At 40.3% G+C, this 15,320-nt stretch overlaps 2 protein-coding genes across 10 annotated transcripts in view; one reads left to right on the top strand and one right to left on the bottom strand.

The window, feature by feature from the left end:
• npas2 (neuronal PAS domain protein 2) overlaps nt 1–2,328 on the top strand; it is a 35,780-nt gene extending 33,452 nt beyond the window's left edge. For 4 of the 9 annotated variants that reach the window (XM_085797652.1, XM_085797647.1, XM_085797649.1 and 1 more), the window contains 3 exons: nt 286–381; nt 512–722; nt 1,875–2,328. In XM_085797652.1, the coding sequence (XP_085653778.1) occupies nt 286–381; nt 512–722; nt 1,875–2,120 (553 nt within the window). In that variant the 3' untranslated portion in view covers nt 2,121–2,328. The remainder of the gene's footprint in view (nt 1–285; nt 382–511; nt 723–1,874) is intronic. The other 5 variants (XM_085797644.1, XM_085797651.1, XM_085797643.1 and 2 more) reach the window with 3 other exon arrangements.
• Nucleotides 2,329–6,946: 4,618 nt separating this feature from the next.
• radx (RPA1 related single stranded DNA binding protein) lies at nt 6,947–13,808 on the bottom strand. Its single transcript, XM_085797641.1, has 15 exons — nt 12,734–13,808; nt 11,572–11,714; nt 11,267–11,459; nt 10,855–10,963; nt 10,510–10,610; nt 10,317–10,436; nt 10,132–10,227; nt 9,868–10,035; nt 9,252–9,409; nt 9,045–9,175; nt 8,908–8,952; nt 8,732–8,829; nt 8,005–8,241; nt 7,396–7,578; nt 6,947–7,306 (listed from the first exon to the last, which is right to left on the bottom strand). The coding sequence occupies exons 1-15, from the start codon at nt 13,365–13,367 to the stop codon at nt 7,170–7,172; spliced, it is 2,553 nt and encodes an 850-aa protein (XP_085653767.1). The 5' UTR covers nt 13,368–13,808; the 3' UTR covers nt 6,947–7,169.
• Between the last annotated feature and the right edge of the window lie 1,512 nt (nt 13,809–15,320).

Below are 15,320 nucleotides of genomic sequence, written 5' to 3'. Positions count from 1 at the left end.
TTATCAGTTTCTTTCTATGAGTGATTGGACCCTATACAATTTTAGTTCTCTTAACATGTTCATGTCCTTTTTCTTTGCTTTTTTCTCTGGTTAATTTTGAGTCTGGTTCCAAATCATTTCAGAAATAATGTTCTACTGACATCAAAAAAGTCCTGTTTATCTCTTCTAACTACCGTGACATTTCTACAGAAAAATGTTGAGGTGAAAAACTAGTTCTCTTTGATGTCTGCTTTGAGGTTGTTGTTTTTTTTCATCAGTCCAGATTTTAACAGATTTCATTTTCAGTAGGATGCTTCTGAACCAGCCAATGCAGACGCTGGTCCCCACCAGCAGTGTCACCTCGCAGCCTTCCCAGTGCAACATGGGCATCTCCCAAACCATGTGAGAAGTGTTTAAATCAGCCTCAACATGCACATACTGTACACACACACACACACACACACACACCAGTCTGATGTGTGGGATAATTTGCCGTCGAGCCTGAGCTCATTATCGTCCACACTCCTTACAGATACACCTTGGAGCAGCAGATCATCGCCCCCTCGTTCTCCATGCAACAGGTCAACTGCAACGCCGTCCTCGTGCCCTCTCCGGTCTTCACGTCCCCCATTATGTTTCCACACAACGGTTTCATTTCACAACAGTCCCAGTCGGCCTACCAAGCTCAGCCTCAGGCCTCCCAGCACTCCCTGCAGCTACAGCAGCCACAGCAGTTCTTTCAGGTACGATGACCATCTGCCGTGAAGCTGCGTAATACTGTAACATCAGCCACTAGGTGTGAAGTTTCTCTTCTGGCATATGTTTTGACTTCTGTGTTTAGCGGATGGATTGTTGTATAATGATGCTCAGGCTTTATGTTTACAGATTTATGATAATTTTAGGTATTACACTGCATCTCAAATCCTTAGTTACCACAGCAACGGTGCCATTCCCACATGGTGTTAATAAAGATTGGTGTTACATTCAGCTCTTCTAAAATCTCTGCTTTGTAGCAAAGCTGTGATGTCATCTAAAATTTATTAGATCAAATATGAAATAATGTCATGCTGAATTGTTTTCTCCAGTCTTTTCCTTTTTTTTTATAAAAAAATATCATATTGGCCCCCACTCGTTCAAAAAACATACCATCGATAAATCTTGTTAGTCTGGTGCAGAAACACAGTTGCTAAGTAGCTTACCTAAATCCCTTTACACGCCAAAACATTCTCAGAAACATCATCAGAGAAGAGGGAGGGTTCTATATATTTTTTATTCTCGTTGACGAGAGGGTGGTCGAAATTTCTATAGTCTCTAGTTTTTCCACATTTCCAAACCACAGAACTGCATTTTATTTAATTTGTTCCACTGAATGATTATTAAGATTATTAAGACATGTTTTGCTAAGTGGTGAGGACCAGTGATCCATTCCTCTGTATCGTGGCTATATGGTATTTTATTTTCTTCTTTATGTACCAGAAGCTACTGGGAGAAAATATATGGCCTTTAAAAAACAGTTGCTGTGAAAATGTGGTCAGTAAAGATCAAACAATATCTTTATAGAGTTCCTCTTATTCAGAATTTAAACAGAACTAGAGTAAAGTTAGATGTTATGTAGTGCTTAGCAATTATACACAAACTGTAAATTCCACAGTTTCCCAAGTTCAAAGGATGGTTCAAACCAAAATATCAACAAGCCTTAGGGGGGTTTTCTTTATTAAAGTCACAGGGTTGAGGCTTTATGCCCTGTTTAGGTGCTGCAGAGTGCATCTGAATATTTACAGATAACACTTGTACGTATATACAACTGGCATCATGCATCTCAACAGAGGCCGGTAACTGTACAAGAAAGATAAAACTGGCCACATGTTCACTCACATTTGCTTTTCTGTCAACAGATGGCTCAAGGACTTGTGCACGGCGGGTCAACTCCAGCATTCTTACACACCACTAACGTCCCACAGCAAGGCACTGTGGGATACATCCAGCAGCAGCAGCAGCAACAGCAGCAGCAGCAGCAGCAGCAGCAGCCACAAACACAGCAATTGCCGCAAGCACAGCAGCAACAGCAACAAAGGCAATACCAACATTCCCAAAACCAAACTGGCAGTGTTTCAGACTTCCGAAATATGCTGACTCGGTAGCGCTGTGGATTTTTACTTATTAAGAGCGCTGAGATCTCCCTGTGTTGTTGGCGTGTAGGCGGCCGGCAGCACGCTGTGGCATTTGGAAGTCAAACTTGATGTCAAGTTTTTACAGCAGGAAGTGCTGGAAACGCGGAAAGTGTCTGGTAGTGACCTTACCTTAGATGTGAAGCCGCTCCTTTCAGAAGAAAGCCGGTCTGTCTGTCGGCACGTCACTGGAGCGGGAAAACCACAAGCCAGAGGCCGCACTGGTCCGACCCGACGTCACCCACAGGATCTGAGGAGAGTCTGAGGTGATGGGCACCTCCATCACCGACCCACACCACACTGAGTCATCGATCAGTGACACCGCTGGAACAAGTGGATTATCAGAGCTCTCGAGAAGACATGTGGACGGTTTTCATCTAACACAGAAATTATCCTTCTAAGTGTCTGTTTGCACTTTGGTACCACCACAACCCCCCACCCCCAACCCAAAGTAGAATATTTATTTATGCCCCTTAATCAATATTTTGATTTCCTCTTACCTTAACAGCGAGATTAGTTTCCAACCTACAGCTCAACACCTCTCCCAAGTGACGCAATATCATCTCCCCCGTTCAGATTTTTGGCTCCAATGAAAATGCTTCATGTTTCATTAAGGGATGTGTGAACGTGGGAACTCTGCATTAATGTGTATTTCAGTTAGCAGGCATCAGATGTCGCTCCCATTTTGTCCCCAAAAACAGTGATTTACATGCGGTGGTGAGATGACTATCATATCTAATCAGGTCTGCTAAGACGTCAAATGTAACATGCGACACAGGGAAAATGAGGGGGAATATTCTCCAAACACTAGAAAGGTCTATCTAGATTTTTAAAGCCTCAATCTGGGAGTGAGGAAGGGGTGCTACAACTACATCTCACCACTTCTCAGTGAGAATGATGAACAAATGATGAGCTCTGCAGGATGAGATTTTAGGTGATAAAAGAAGCTAGCAGAAGGGGGGAAATATTTGTGCCTTTAACCGTGGTACGCCCACGGTTCGGTTTGATGGTTTTGTCTGATTACGGCTTTAAAAATCCAGCTCAGGTCCATTTGGAATACAAAGTTATATTTTCATAGGTCATAATTTATTATTTTCCACATCAGATGAAAACAAGAGACGTCTAGATTTGTATTGGATATATTACAAATATATATTGGATGCTTTTTGCAACCTTTACATCAGTAAGTCCAAACTCTTTTTGAACACTTTCTGTAACGCTAGTATCTGATAAGATTCATTTAAATATTTACTGAATCCCTACTGAAACCATTTCATTTTTATTTATTACATATAAATATATATATGAAACTATATATGGGATAAGAAAATAGTTTTATACACAAATTATAACTGATTTTATGTTTCATTTGGACATTAAAAGGTCAACACTGGTCTTAATGTCTCACCCCATCATAGTTTAATGCAAGACGAATGCACCACCTCTGGTGTGCATGTGGCCCACTGTAGTTCTCCCAGACCACAGTACGACACACTGCTGCAGGAGTGTGAGCCTGTAAGATCTGAATATCTGAGAGAACGGTAAGAAAAGGTTCAGAGGAGACTCCGGCCTGCCTGTGTGGATATTTCTGAACAGTGTTTATTCAACTCTAGTCTTTTGTTTGTTTTGTGTGAACACGAGAAATCACAGAACTTATGCTCGGACCTTGAGCAGCTGGGCTAAATAACACACTGCTTCCTACTATGAATGTGATTTCATTGGGGAAAAAGATAAAGATATTTAATTCACCTTGAAAACATAGGAACCTTCAATATGCTATTTTGTGAAATATACAGCTGCAGTCATAACAAAAACTCTAAATTATTATTTTAACGTATCAAATATTGTTTATTCACAGTCAGTCCTGCCGTTAGAGGATTTCCCAATCTTGTTTTTCTTCACGCTTGTGAGACAATCTTTTGAGTCCATCATATTTTTTTGAGACACAGTTTTATGTGACCTTGGTGAAGATGAAATCTTGCTGCGATATGTCCAACTGCTAATCAGCTATCTCAAACAGACAGTCGTAACAGAAAGACTTCTGGAGCACGTTGGTGGAGCCAGATCGGCAGTTGAACAATATCCAGAAAGAAAAAAACAAACACATTTCTCATCTGGTAGTGATTAAAAACACAAACGTATTGTAACTAAACTGCAGGAGCTGTCTGTGCCAGAGTCTGACTACATTTAAATTCAACTCATTCAAGTGTTTCTTGGTTCTTTCGCTGTGGAACTCGTGTGACATTTAACTCAGATCAGCCTGTAACGCTCTGTGCGACAGTCTCTTGGCCCAACTGTACACATTCAAGTCGACTTATGTTACGGTCCCATTCAAGACTGGTGCTGTTCATATTGGATGACAGGACTCCACTGTCAGAACACTTTCAGCATGTATGTTCAGTGCCGTTTTACACTTTCCTATGTGCAATGTCAATTTGAAAAAGAAGAATGTTAATTTATACTGTTTTAAATGTTTCAGAACAGATGTACAATGTATATATAGAGGTGTATAATAAGCCATTGTACCATGTAAATTATATGGAAGTATTTTTTTAATGAAAACGTCCTAACATTCCTTCAGACGTTGATATAAGCAGTATCTTCTTTTTTTTTTGTTTCTTTTTGTTTTTTTAAGGTACAGCATGTGTCCACTGAAGACTAATGGTCACAATGATTACACAATGACTTTGTCTGCATGGGAATGTGCTGTAGTGTTTGTTAGCTTCACCCAAACATGAGACGACACACGAGAACGTACAAGACACAGACACTCTGGAGTAAAACGCTCACACGTTCAGCCGTGACAATGGAAAAAGAAATGAAATGAAGAATCTGGATCCATATGTTCCCACTTGAGCAGGATTTCACACATGCTCAGAGCTCACATCAGGGTGCACTGTAGCAACAGCTGTCCAGATGTGTGGTCACTGCTAGTGATAATAACAGCTGAGTCAAGGTAATTCAGCCAAAACGGACTAAAATCATTCTTTTTTTTTTTTTTAGTCTAATGGGTTTCAGTTTTTTTTTTTTTAAGAAAAAAAGAAAGAAGTGCAATTGTAGAACATCATGAAAATATTATTTTAGGTGGTTGAAGGAAGCCTCGAGCGCCCTTTATGCATTTCCACAACTCCACATGTTCAGTGTAGAAACAATAAAGTGACTGCCCATAAAAGACTCAGAGGTGCCATAGATGACTATATTTCTATTTTCCATAATTATTTCAACTACTGAAAATCAAAACAAAGGTATTTTTTTGGAAAGTGAATAATGTTGCAGAGCATTAACCATTCAGGCAGTGGTCGTAAAAAAAAAAAAAAAATCCCTCTTTTAAAGGTTGTTCTCCGTCTAAACACATCATTGAGATTTCAGTCCATGTCTGTATAAAATAACTGCTATAACATGACTTGCCTTGTAAAGGTGGTTGAGGGAAATTCTGCTTATTAAACTCCACTGTGAGTGAATCATGTCGTGATATGTGCTCCAGTTTTTGGTTAAGCCCTAAATTATTATTTTTGCTTTGGACAAATCACCCGTTCTCCACCAGAATGTTTGGCTGCGAGATGATTTTTAGAGCTTTTTAAGGTGTGTGTGCGTGTGTGTGTGTGTGTGTGTGTGTGTACTGCTTCACAGAAGTCACTGTAAATAATCCATCTGCTCAGTCAGTACAGTCTTTTTCTCCCTGACCTGGTTTCTGCACCTTTTTATTTGTTTTCCTTCAGTTTTCAGAATGCTTTTCTCCTTCATGGGTTTTGTTTTTCATTCAGTGTCAATGTTTTTTTTGAAGGCATGTGATTTTAATCACATTTAACTTGTACTACTTTTTCTGATTTGTATAAAACAACGACTGACGCCACAGGTGTGAGGTCGGATCAATGCTTTCTGTGTAAGATTTGCCAGGACATGAACAAAACTAACCTGGTGTGCAGCCATTTCTGTTGTTTCCAAGCTGAAACAAACATTGAATATATTGTATAATAGAATGTAAAAAAAAAAAGTTTAGACTATATAGTTGTTTATTTTATATGTCTAATAGATTACATATGTATGTTACATGATTTTAAAATTAAAGTAATTTTGTAACAGATAATAATGAAGTGTCTTATTAGAGGAGGTGAGGCTTCTTTTTTTGCGTCCCAGTTGGTGTTGCACAGTCACTTGTATGGCTTGTTCTCTTTCTGTATTTACCATCAAAATAAGCTTTAAAATATTGTTAATATTGTTTTAAAAAGAAATTGACAAATTAAGTTTACATTCTAAAATATCTTGATATTAATTATGCTATATTGAATTATTTATAAATCAACCTGGATATTGTGAAATATTTGAAAATAAATATTTTTAAACATATGTATTGTTATTCTGAGCAAACTGTCTAAGAAAACTATTTATGTACAAGAGTGTTTCTCGGCTGTGTGTTCTCGCTGCAAAAAGACGTATTTTCACTTCAGAAAAGCAGACTGATATCAGTTTATGAAAAAAGACAGGCCACTGGACATTGGAGGGCCGTTTGATGTCAGCACATAAATAAAATATTGTCTTTAACACTTCCCAGAGAAATAGATTGTTTCATTAGAGCATTTGTAAAATTATTCAATGATTACCAAAGTCATTTCAGAAATGAATTGATTCTCTCATGATGCATTTGATGGCAGCCACCAAAATACATCACTTCCTCAAAAGTCTTGATTTCTCATTAAAAAAAGAGTGAAAACATCTGTCAATTTACAGTTGAATAATACAAAATATTCTGATTTATTTATCTCAGTAAGAAGATCAAAAACACTTTTACATAAAATGAATTAGAATTTAAAGTTCTATGGAACATTTATTGTACAAATGTAAATATTCAATATCAAATTGGGTTCAGTATAAAACAGATGCATTAGATTTCCATTGTTTTTTTCCCTGATGGCAGAATTAATGCACACTAACAATAATTACAAATAGAAGTTTTTTTTTACCCTCAGGCACTAATAAAGAGAACCTTGGGCCTTGAAGTGAACACTTGCTCCTCTGTAGCTCCTAGTCCAGAGAAACCTCCGTCACTCTGTACACCTTGTTGATCAGCGCTTCCACCTTATCTCCACCCAGATGACAAAGGTCCAAGATGCACACAACATGCTCGTCCTCCAGCTCACTGGCAGTCGCTAAGATCTCCTCTGCAAAGACGAAGAATTGTAATCATCCTCAGTATGAAGCCACGGGCATTTATGATAAAAGATCCGCTCAAAAAGCCTGAGTTAGTTACCTGGCTCGGGAAGAGCTGCATCACTCTGGTCGGCCGCGACGCCGAGAGGGCAGAGGAAGCCTGACGAGAGGCAGGACAGCATCGTGTTGCCGTGGGGATCCTGAGGGAGACCCACAGCTCTGGGCTCATCAGCACTCACCACAGGAAAATACGCAGCATCCACAGCGATCTGCTTGTTGATGCCTGTTCGGGAAGGTGGAAAAAACGACGTTTGCACTGAGTAATGTGTGGTGTCCTAATGTGTTTCTAAAAGCTGCTTTTCAAAGAGATTTTATAGTTTTTGTAAATGCGGCGTTGTGCAGCTTTCCTGAGAGCAGATCTCAGCCTCAAAGTGACTCATTGATGATGTAAAATGTAATAAAATAAAAACACTGTAGGTCATTTAGCTACAGCTATTGAGTATTAAACCAATGTGACAGCAATTTTTCTCCACGACACGGCTATTCATGAGGAAGAAAGCTGCGGCCTACGTCATATGAATGATTCAGAGGGAGATTTATTTAGGGAACAAGAGGATGTTGTGACACTGTGCACAGGTTTGTTGAAGCACAAGTTAATTTAAACCATGATAGGAGAGGGACTTCACAGCTCTGAGTGATTCTGCCTCACCCAGTATTGTCACTAGGAAGTATCCTGGACAGTCCGCCGGTGGGACCGTGTCAGTGGTTTGCTCTGGTGTCCACCGCGTTGGCTGAAGATTACTCCACTGCAGGAGCACGTTCTTGGAGTCAGACGTGAACCTCTGAGAGATGCTGTCCTGGTACAGGCCGCCTTGGCGCAGATGTTCACACACCTCTCGCCTCTGCTTCTGCCAGCTGCTGCTTTCCCAACATAGAGCGTCAGAGTCTGGTGGAAAACAGACTCAAAATGTAAAAATCAAAGTTTCACAGAGTATCGCATCACAGAAGACATGGGATGTCGCTACTACCTGTTCTTATATGTCTTATAAATTTTACTCACCTCGACAACAGATTACAGATCAGCTCTTTACTCTCAATTTATTCCTGCTTTCAGCTACTCTCTCTCCTCCACTGTCAGTGTGAACATTACCCACGACTTCCAGCAAATGACAACTCCAGGGTGCTTGTGTTCTTTTTTAATTTAATATATATATACTATATATTTCTTTACTTTTGTGTATTTATGTGTACAGGTATGTGTGAATGTGACAGTATACTATATAAGATCTCAGTGTATGGGGAATAAGGGCTTGACAGGGTGGAAGTGGTTCAAGTTCACATTGGGCTTCGATACTGTTACAAATGAACAGATGTATTATGTTTTTTAAAAAAAACAATAAAAAGATTGGAGAAAGAAAAAAGATGTAGCTCTTGACCTTGATTTGGATTTTGCGATTGATGTTGAACATCCTGAACCTCCTCTGGATTTGAGTCGTTCTCTTGTGCTTCCTTTCTATTTTCCCGTCCAGCCCGTCTGTAGGAGCAGAGACAAACAAGCTTAGAGGGGTTGATATGTTTTGTGGATAAACACAACCAGCTGAATCTCAACTACCTTTTTGATGGCACATCATGATCCGAGGAGGACTGCGTGTCTTTTCTGGAAAACATGTTGGCATGTTACATCTAAGGTAATGACCTATATTGATGAATTTGTGCTCACGTATCTGTTAGTCAGGGGTCAAACCACACCTCACTTCAATTTTTCTTTTCCCTCTGCTTGCTGAGACTTTCTCGGCAGATGGAGTTCTTAAACTCTCCTCAGCTGCTGTGGGACGACTGGGTGTTTCTGGTGCGCGCACGTCAGGAGAAACATCTGGCACCTGCAGGAAACCAGTTCACTTAATTTAGTTTTAATGGTCACTGCCTCTGGAAAATGTTTTAAATTAATGTCCTTACCTCTTTCTCTCCTGCTCCTCGTGACCCTGTGGTCTGCGGGGTTTTCATGTACCGCACTGCCGTGATCTGCCCTTGAATTGCCAGTTTTTTATGTTCCCTGTATTGCAGGGTCTCTAACTCCCTCTTCAGGTCGGCCGCGGCAACCAGGGGAACTTCAGCTGAAAAGGATTTAAAATCACAAAAGACAAAGAAGGACAATTAAACCAAATCACTTTTACTGTAAGATGCAGAATTTTAAATTCAGTGTTTACTGTACTCTCAGCACTGAACTGCTGCCAGCTTATGGATGACTTGAGCATAAATAATAAAAGGAATAACTTTTTTAAAATGATGTATACAAAATGTATAAATATGAACTGCCTGCAGCTCTGCATAAAGATACAGCCGGGTTACAGTTTAACCGAATGATCAGGACCGTGTCTTGTGTCAGTACTGCAGAAGAACGCTGACCCAGATTTCGTTTGATTTCTGCCACGAGTTAACCAAGTGTATCTTACTTTGGCTCAGTGCTGCAGCAGAGCTTATCCTTTCATTGGTGCACTCTAAAAGCACAAAGCTGGACTTAAAAAAATAAATAAATCTGTTCACATCTGGACCACTCTGTGTTTGCCCTCACCTGAGGCATCTGCCATTGACTGCGTGAACGTCTTGGGGGGGTGAGGGTAGCAGTAATGTCCACCCACGGCGGTCCTCTGGAGGACAGTGTTGTCCTTCAGGGTCTTGGTCCACTGGATGAAATTCTTCACTGTGGGGTCGCTCACATATGGCTGACCTTTGTGGTACCCTGTTGTGGGTGTAGATGACAGAGAGTTGGCCCGTCACCAGCATACAGTTTGTGCAGATTATCATCAGACTCTTTGTTTGTTACGGTTGTGCCAACCTGTGATGACCGTCTCTGTCTCGAAGCTGCTGGTGAGGTACAGCAATGAGCCGTCCACCTGACGAACCCTCATCTGAGTGCAAACCAGGTAGGTCACTGTGGAAAAGATGATGACGTATTAAATCAAACCAAGTGAAAATGGTTACAAGTCTGGAAGCAGGAGCTTTTTAATACAGACGACTTACTTGGACAGATACCACTGAAGATTTCTGGTTGTGAAGAGGAAAATATCTCCAGGATAAAAGGCTGGTTCGATGTCCCGTCCACCGCATGGACCCACCGATATGTCCAGTATTTTTCTGGACCTAAAACGTTGAACAAGGTCAATTATGACAAACTTAATTACAATCAGAAAGCTAAGTTAGGAACATCTCTTACCCTTGTTGCCTTTACTCTTGACTCTTTCAACACGACCGACAAATGTTACCAAACCAATGACATCACATGCTGAGTTGTGGGTTAACGTTTCCAACTCTGACCTGTAAGAAACATACGGTAACATGAAGTCTCTTTTTCACACAACGCAATAATGAGAATAATATAAATAATACATGAGGCAGCAAACATACACTGCAGAGACAGAAAATGTTCAACAGACTGTCTTTTTATATTTGTATGAAGCAAAACCATGAAAATCATAACATCTCTAGCAGACCTGAGGCACTAGATGAAGACAAATGTAAACCTGCTGAATAATAAAAAAAAAAGATGCCATTTCATTACCTGGTGATGAAATTGTAGGAAACCTCAGGCAATCCCCACTGAGGCAGCACACTCTTTGATGACACCACAGTGATGACTGAGGCTGGGTTGCGAGGATTCAGGCAAATTTCTTGACAAAATACAGAAGCAGAGAGGCAGAAGACATGATGAAACTACAACTCACTAAACTAACAACTACTAACTAACTAAGTAACTAACTACTGTAAGTAACTATAACAGGAAAAAACTTGGCTTTCATTCCCCATACAGAATAAACCCTGACCCTGATGTTAAACTCTGAAGAATTGAAGAAAACAACACAACGACAGGTGAAATGGTCAAAACAATAGGCACACGATTCTTGTGGTTGGGCTGAAGTTAAGGTAAATTATTACTAAAATGAAATCAGTGGTTGTAATGTGTACATACATACCCACAGAGTCAAAGCTCTTCATTCTGTGATGGTCCATTTGTGGGCGTGATCGGTTTAAATAACTCTGCTTCAGAGTGTAGTTTTGCAGATACAGCACCGTGCCCACGTTTAGCCTCTGGTAAAACTCTGGACACAGTTCGTTCCACAGCACAAGGGACATGGTGCCACTCTGGTCAGCAACTTCAAAATAGGCCTAAAGTATGAAAAAGCATGTGGTGAAAAACAAGAATTTGCTCTTTGACACAGCTTAACAGTGAGGAAAAAAACATAAGGCTCATACAACTTCTCTGTAAATTCACATTCACCTGATAGGGGTAATCTATCCTGAGCCCAAACTTCCCATAATATCGTAATCTGGATTTGTGTATTATCCGCACAAGGAGAGGAAATGGTTTCCATGAGCCTCTGAAGGACAACTCTGCAGAACTGAGGAGAGTGATCTTGGACACTGTTGAAAATAAGACATCGAGGAAAATAATATACATTTGCAAAGAAGAGGCATTAGCTGAAATGGACACAGAGAGAACATATTATAAATATGTTTTAGTCGACCACAGCATATACACCAAGCTACATACTGTCTCTATGATTCAGGTCATTTCAATGTCTTGATATTAAGCTTAAAACCTGAATGAGTTACAATTACTCTCTAAAAATATATAATGATAGCTGAGTCCACAGTATTGACTCTATACATGTGCTGAAACAATGTGTCAGGTCAGTCATCAGTAGAAACTATACAAAACAGACAATGATTTTGAATCACTGATGGATCCTTTTAGTTATCGATGAAAACAATTCAGCAGTCTTCTCTGCAGAAAGTTGGAGGTCTTCTGATGTTCATGCTGCATGATTATACATTTAATGAAAACGTTTGTGTTTTTCCACTGGCAACTGGCCATAACAAACAAATTTGTGAACCACTTTAAAAAGAAAATCCTAGAAAGGAGATAAATAAAAAATAAAAAAATGCACAAACTGATAATGAAAATATGTTGTAGTTGCAGCTATGCAGCACATTGCACCTTATTGCTATTTAAATGTCATTGTGTGTGGCAGCTCCTGAGCTGTGGAATGAGCTACCATTAGAAATAAAGATGTCCCCCACCCTACTGTACCTACTTTTAAATCACGTCTTAAAACTTACTTTTATTCCTTGGCTTTTAACTCAGCATGAGAGTTTTGTGATCTCTGTTCTTGTTTGTCATTTTATTGTATTTTTATCTGTTTGTTTTTATTCCTTTTTTATTGTTATTTTCAAATGTATCCATTCCTTTTTAAAATATTATTATTTTATCCTTATTTTTAATCCTCATTACGTTTTCTTACCATTTGAGCTCTATGTCTTTTATGTCAATCACTGTGCAGCACCTTGGTAAACTTTTATGTTTTGAAAATGTGCTATATAAATAAAGTGGATTGGATTGGATTGTGTGACAGTGGGGACAGGGGGGTGCATCATCTCACCGTCCAGCACTGTGTCAGATGTGGGGGGTCCTGACTCGGTCCAGATGTCTCCCTCTGGGTCGTCGTTGTTCCACAGAGACAGGTAGTGTTTACGGCTCACCTGCAGGGGAACATCGCTCTGCAGCAACACGCTCCTCTCCATGCCCTGCTTCACCAGGATGGGCAGTGAGCTGGCATCTTTGACACGGGACAGGACCACAGACGCGTCTTCTGCACCACCACCACAACATATGAGCTTCTCAACGCAGATGTAACCGTGTCCCAGTCTCTTCTCGTTGTAAACAAAGGAGCACTGCGTGATGCTGATGTCCGCACCAGTCCTCAGGGTGTTGGTGTGCACCAGGTGGTTCAGACGAGGATGGAGGAGGCACTTGGCCCGCCACACTCCGTCAGTGACGGTCATGTCGTAGGTGTAGCTGTCGGTGCCCCCCTCCTCTTCCTCCTCCTGCTGCTGCTGGTGGAGACCCTCACCCTGATCACACAGGTACCTCTGCAGAGCAACAACAGCGACAGTGCAGCTCTCCTCCTCGGCGTTTAGCTTCAGACACTGCCTGGAGGACAGCCGCTCCAGCGTCCTCTGCAGAAAAGACGCTTGAGGAGATCCAGAAGAAGAAGAAGACGAGTTATCCTCCATTGTGGAAAGTTAATTAATTGAACCAGTCACCGGGGTCAGAGAGTGACTACTATCTGCACCGAAATGTCTCATGTAGCTTGTTGGCTAAACACACAACTTCTTAAAGCGTTTGAATATATTAAGAAACATGTCTTATTTGAATTAATATAAGAGCAGGCATCTCATAGCAGCTACGAAGACTACTACTTGATTGTTTGGTTGTTTTCAGGACAGACAGCATCACTAAGGAAGTTAAATTAGTTACCGCTGCCTAACGACAGAAACAGCGCGCGGGTGCTGTTTGATTGCGTCACTGTTGTTTTGACTCCAACATAAACACGCGCGCACACGAAGAGAAAGAAAATTACTCAATATAGACGCTTAATTTTTTCCACCGTGGTGGATATTTCAGTCTGACCGAAGAAACTAGGGGGATAATGTAAACAGGAAGCTTCTGTTTTTAAAATTCAGCGCTGAGCGGCAGGGGGCGGGGCGTGTTGACGTCATCAGCGCGACGGCTGCTCGACGTCAGAGAGAAGTTTGTTTTTTCTGTTTCTCTTCAAATTACCAACATGTAAGGCACATGTTGTGTTGTGATACAAAGATAGAAAATATTGAACCAGCTTCCAAGACAAAGGAAAAAACAGAATACGTAAAGTGAGAAGTTGTTGTAGTAAGTAAAAACATTAAACAAACACAGTTGACATGTTGAGTAGGCTAACATAGAAAGTCATGTCCCAGTTTTACATTTAATTAAATTGTAGTGACTTTTACAGTTACACATTTAACATTTAAATTTCCACTCTGGTTCATGTAGTGTAGGCACTGCTCAATATTAGGCTATGTAAGTCAAGTCCAGGCTCACACAATTCATTTGGATGTAACAGCAGTGCTCTCTGAATATTTAACTAATTAAAAAAAGAAAAAAAACTCACTTAATTTAATTTGACAAGAGGAGAGGAAAGAAAAAAGGAAAGGCTCCACTAACTCCCACATTGGTTTTGAACCCTTCCCAGAGGACATCGAGTCAAATAATCACATCGGTTGTCCAACTTTCAGACACAGATCCATTAATCATGCATGTGTTTTTGAAACTTTTTACCCAGTAGGCTATGAACAAGTACATAATTCACAGCTAGTGACTGAACGTCATTATAAATACCACTAGATGGAGCTCTTGAAACCAAAAGTGTTTGCCTCTAAAAAAAAAAATGTCTAAACAAAACTGTAATTTTGGGGGGGGGAAGTTAATGATGACATGTGAGCACTTAAACCTTTGTTATTCTGCTACAAGTGGGTTTTGTTGGCTTTTTTTTTTCTTCAAAACAAAAAACATTATCACTAAAAAAAACATACAGAATTTCAGAAGAAATCACATGACGTTACAGTTAATGTTTTTTAAGAGGGTGGGGGACAATGTGTGATTGGTGATATGAGCAAAGTTAAGAAAACGTTTCAATGTCAAACACTTCTGGTTAAATTGGCTTCATCTGGTGGAGTTTAGGCCACAATCCAGTTCACTCCCTGTCTGTGGCACACACTTCATTGTGTTGTGTGACGAGATAGTAATCAGTCTCTGTGGATGTTGGTCTGCTGATATATTGAGGAACAAAGTTTTGACCCCCTGAAAAAATACAATTAGAAACAATGTGTAAGCTACACATTAACCACAGATTTGGGCTGTTGTCTGTGGCTTTATTTTTCCTTGTTGGGGCTTGGACCAGTCTCATGCCAAAGCACACAGTAATATCATCATGAGTAATATTATATCAGTGTTTCAGTTTGGCTGGAGTTTGGCAAGACCATTTCCTGTTTTAGCAATGACAGTAGCTACTGCCTTGCTCAAGTCAAGCTCAATGAAGAAATTATGCTCTTAAAGAAGACCTACAGGTTTACATTCATTTATTCAACTGACCAACTGGGAGTCAGTTTATGGCCCTTAAAGCCATCAGTGCCCCGCTGCACTAATGCCCT

Source organism: Trachurus japonicus, chromosome 14, assembly GCF_045865225.1.
Source record: "Trachurus japonicus isolate A0001 chromosome 14, Traja_1.0".
NCBI classification, from domain to species: Eukaryota; Metazoa; Chordata; class Actinopteri; order Carangiformes; family Carangidae; genus Trachurus; species Trachurus japonicus.
This window is presented reverse-complemented; position numbering and strand designations above follow the sequence as displayed.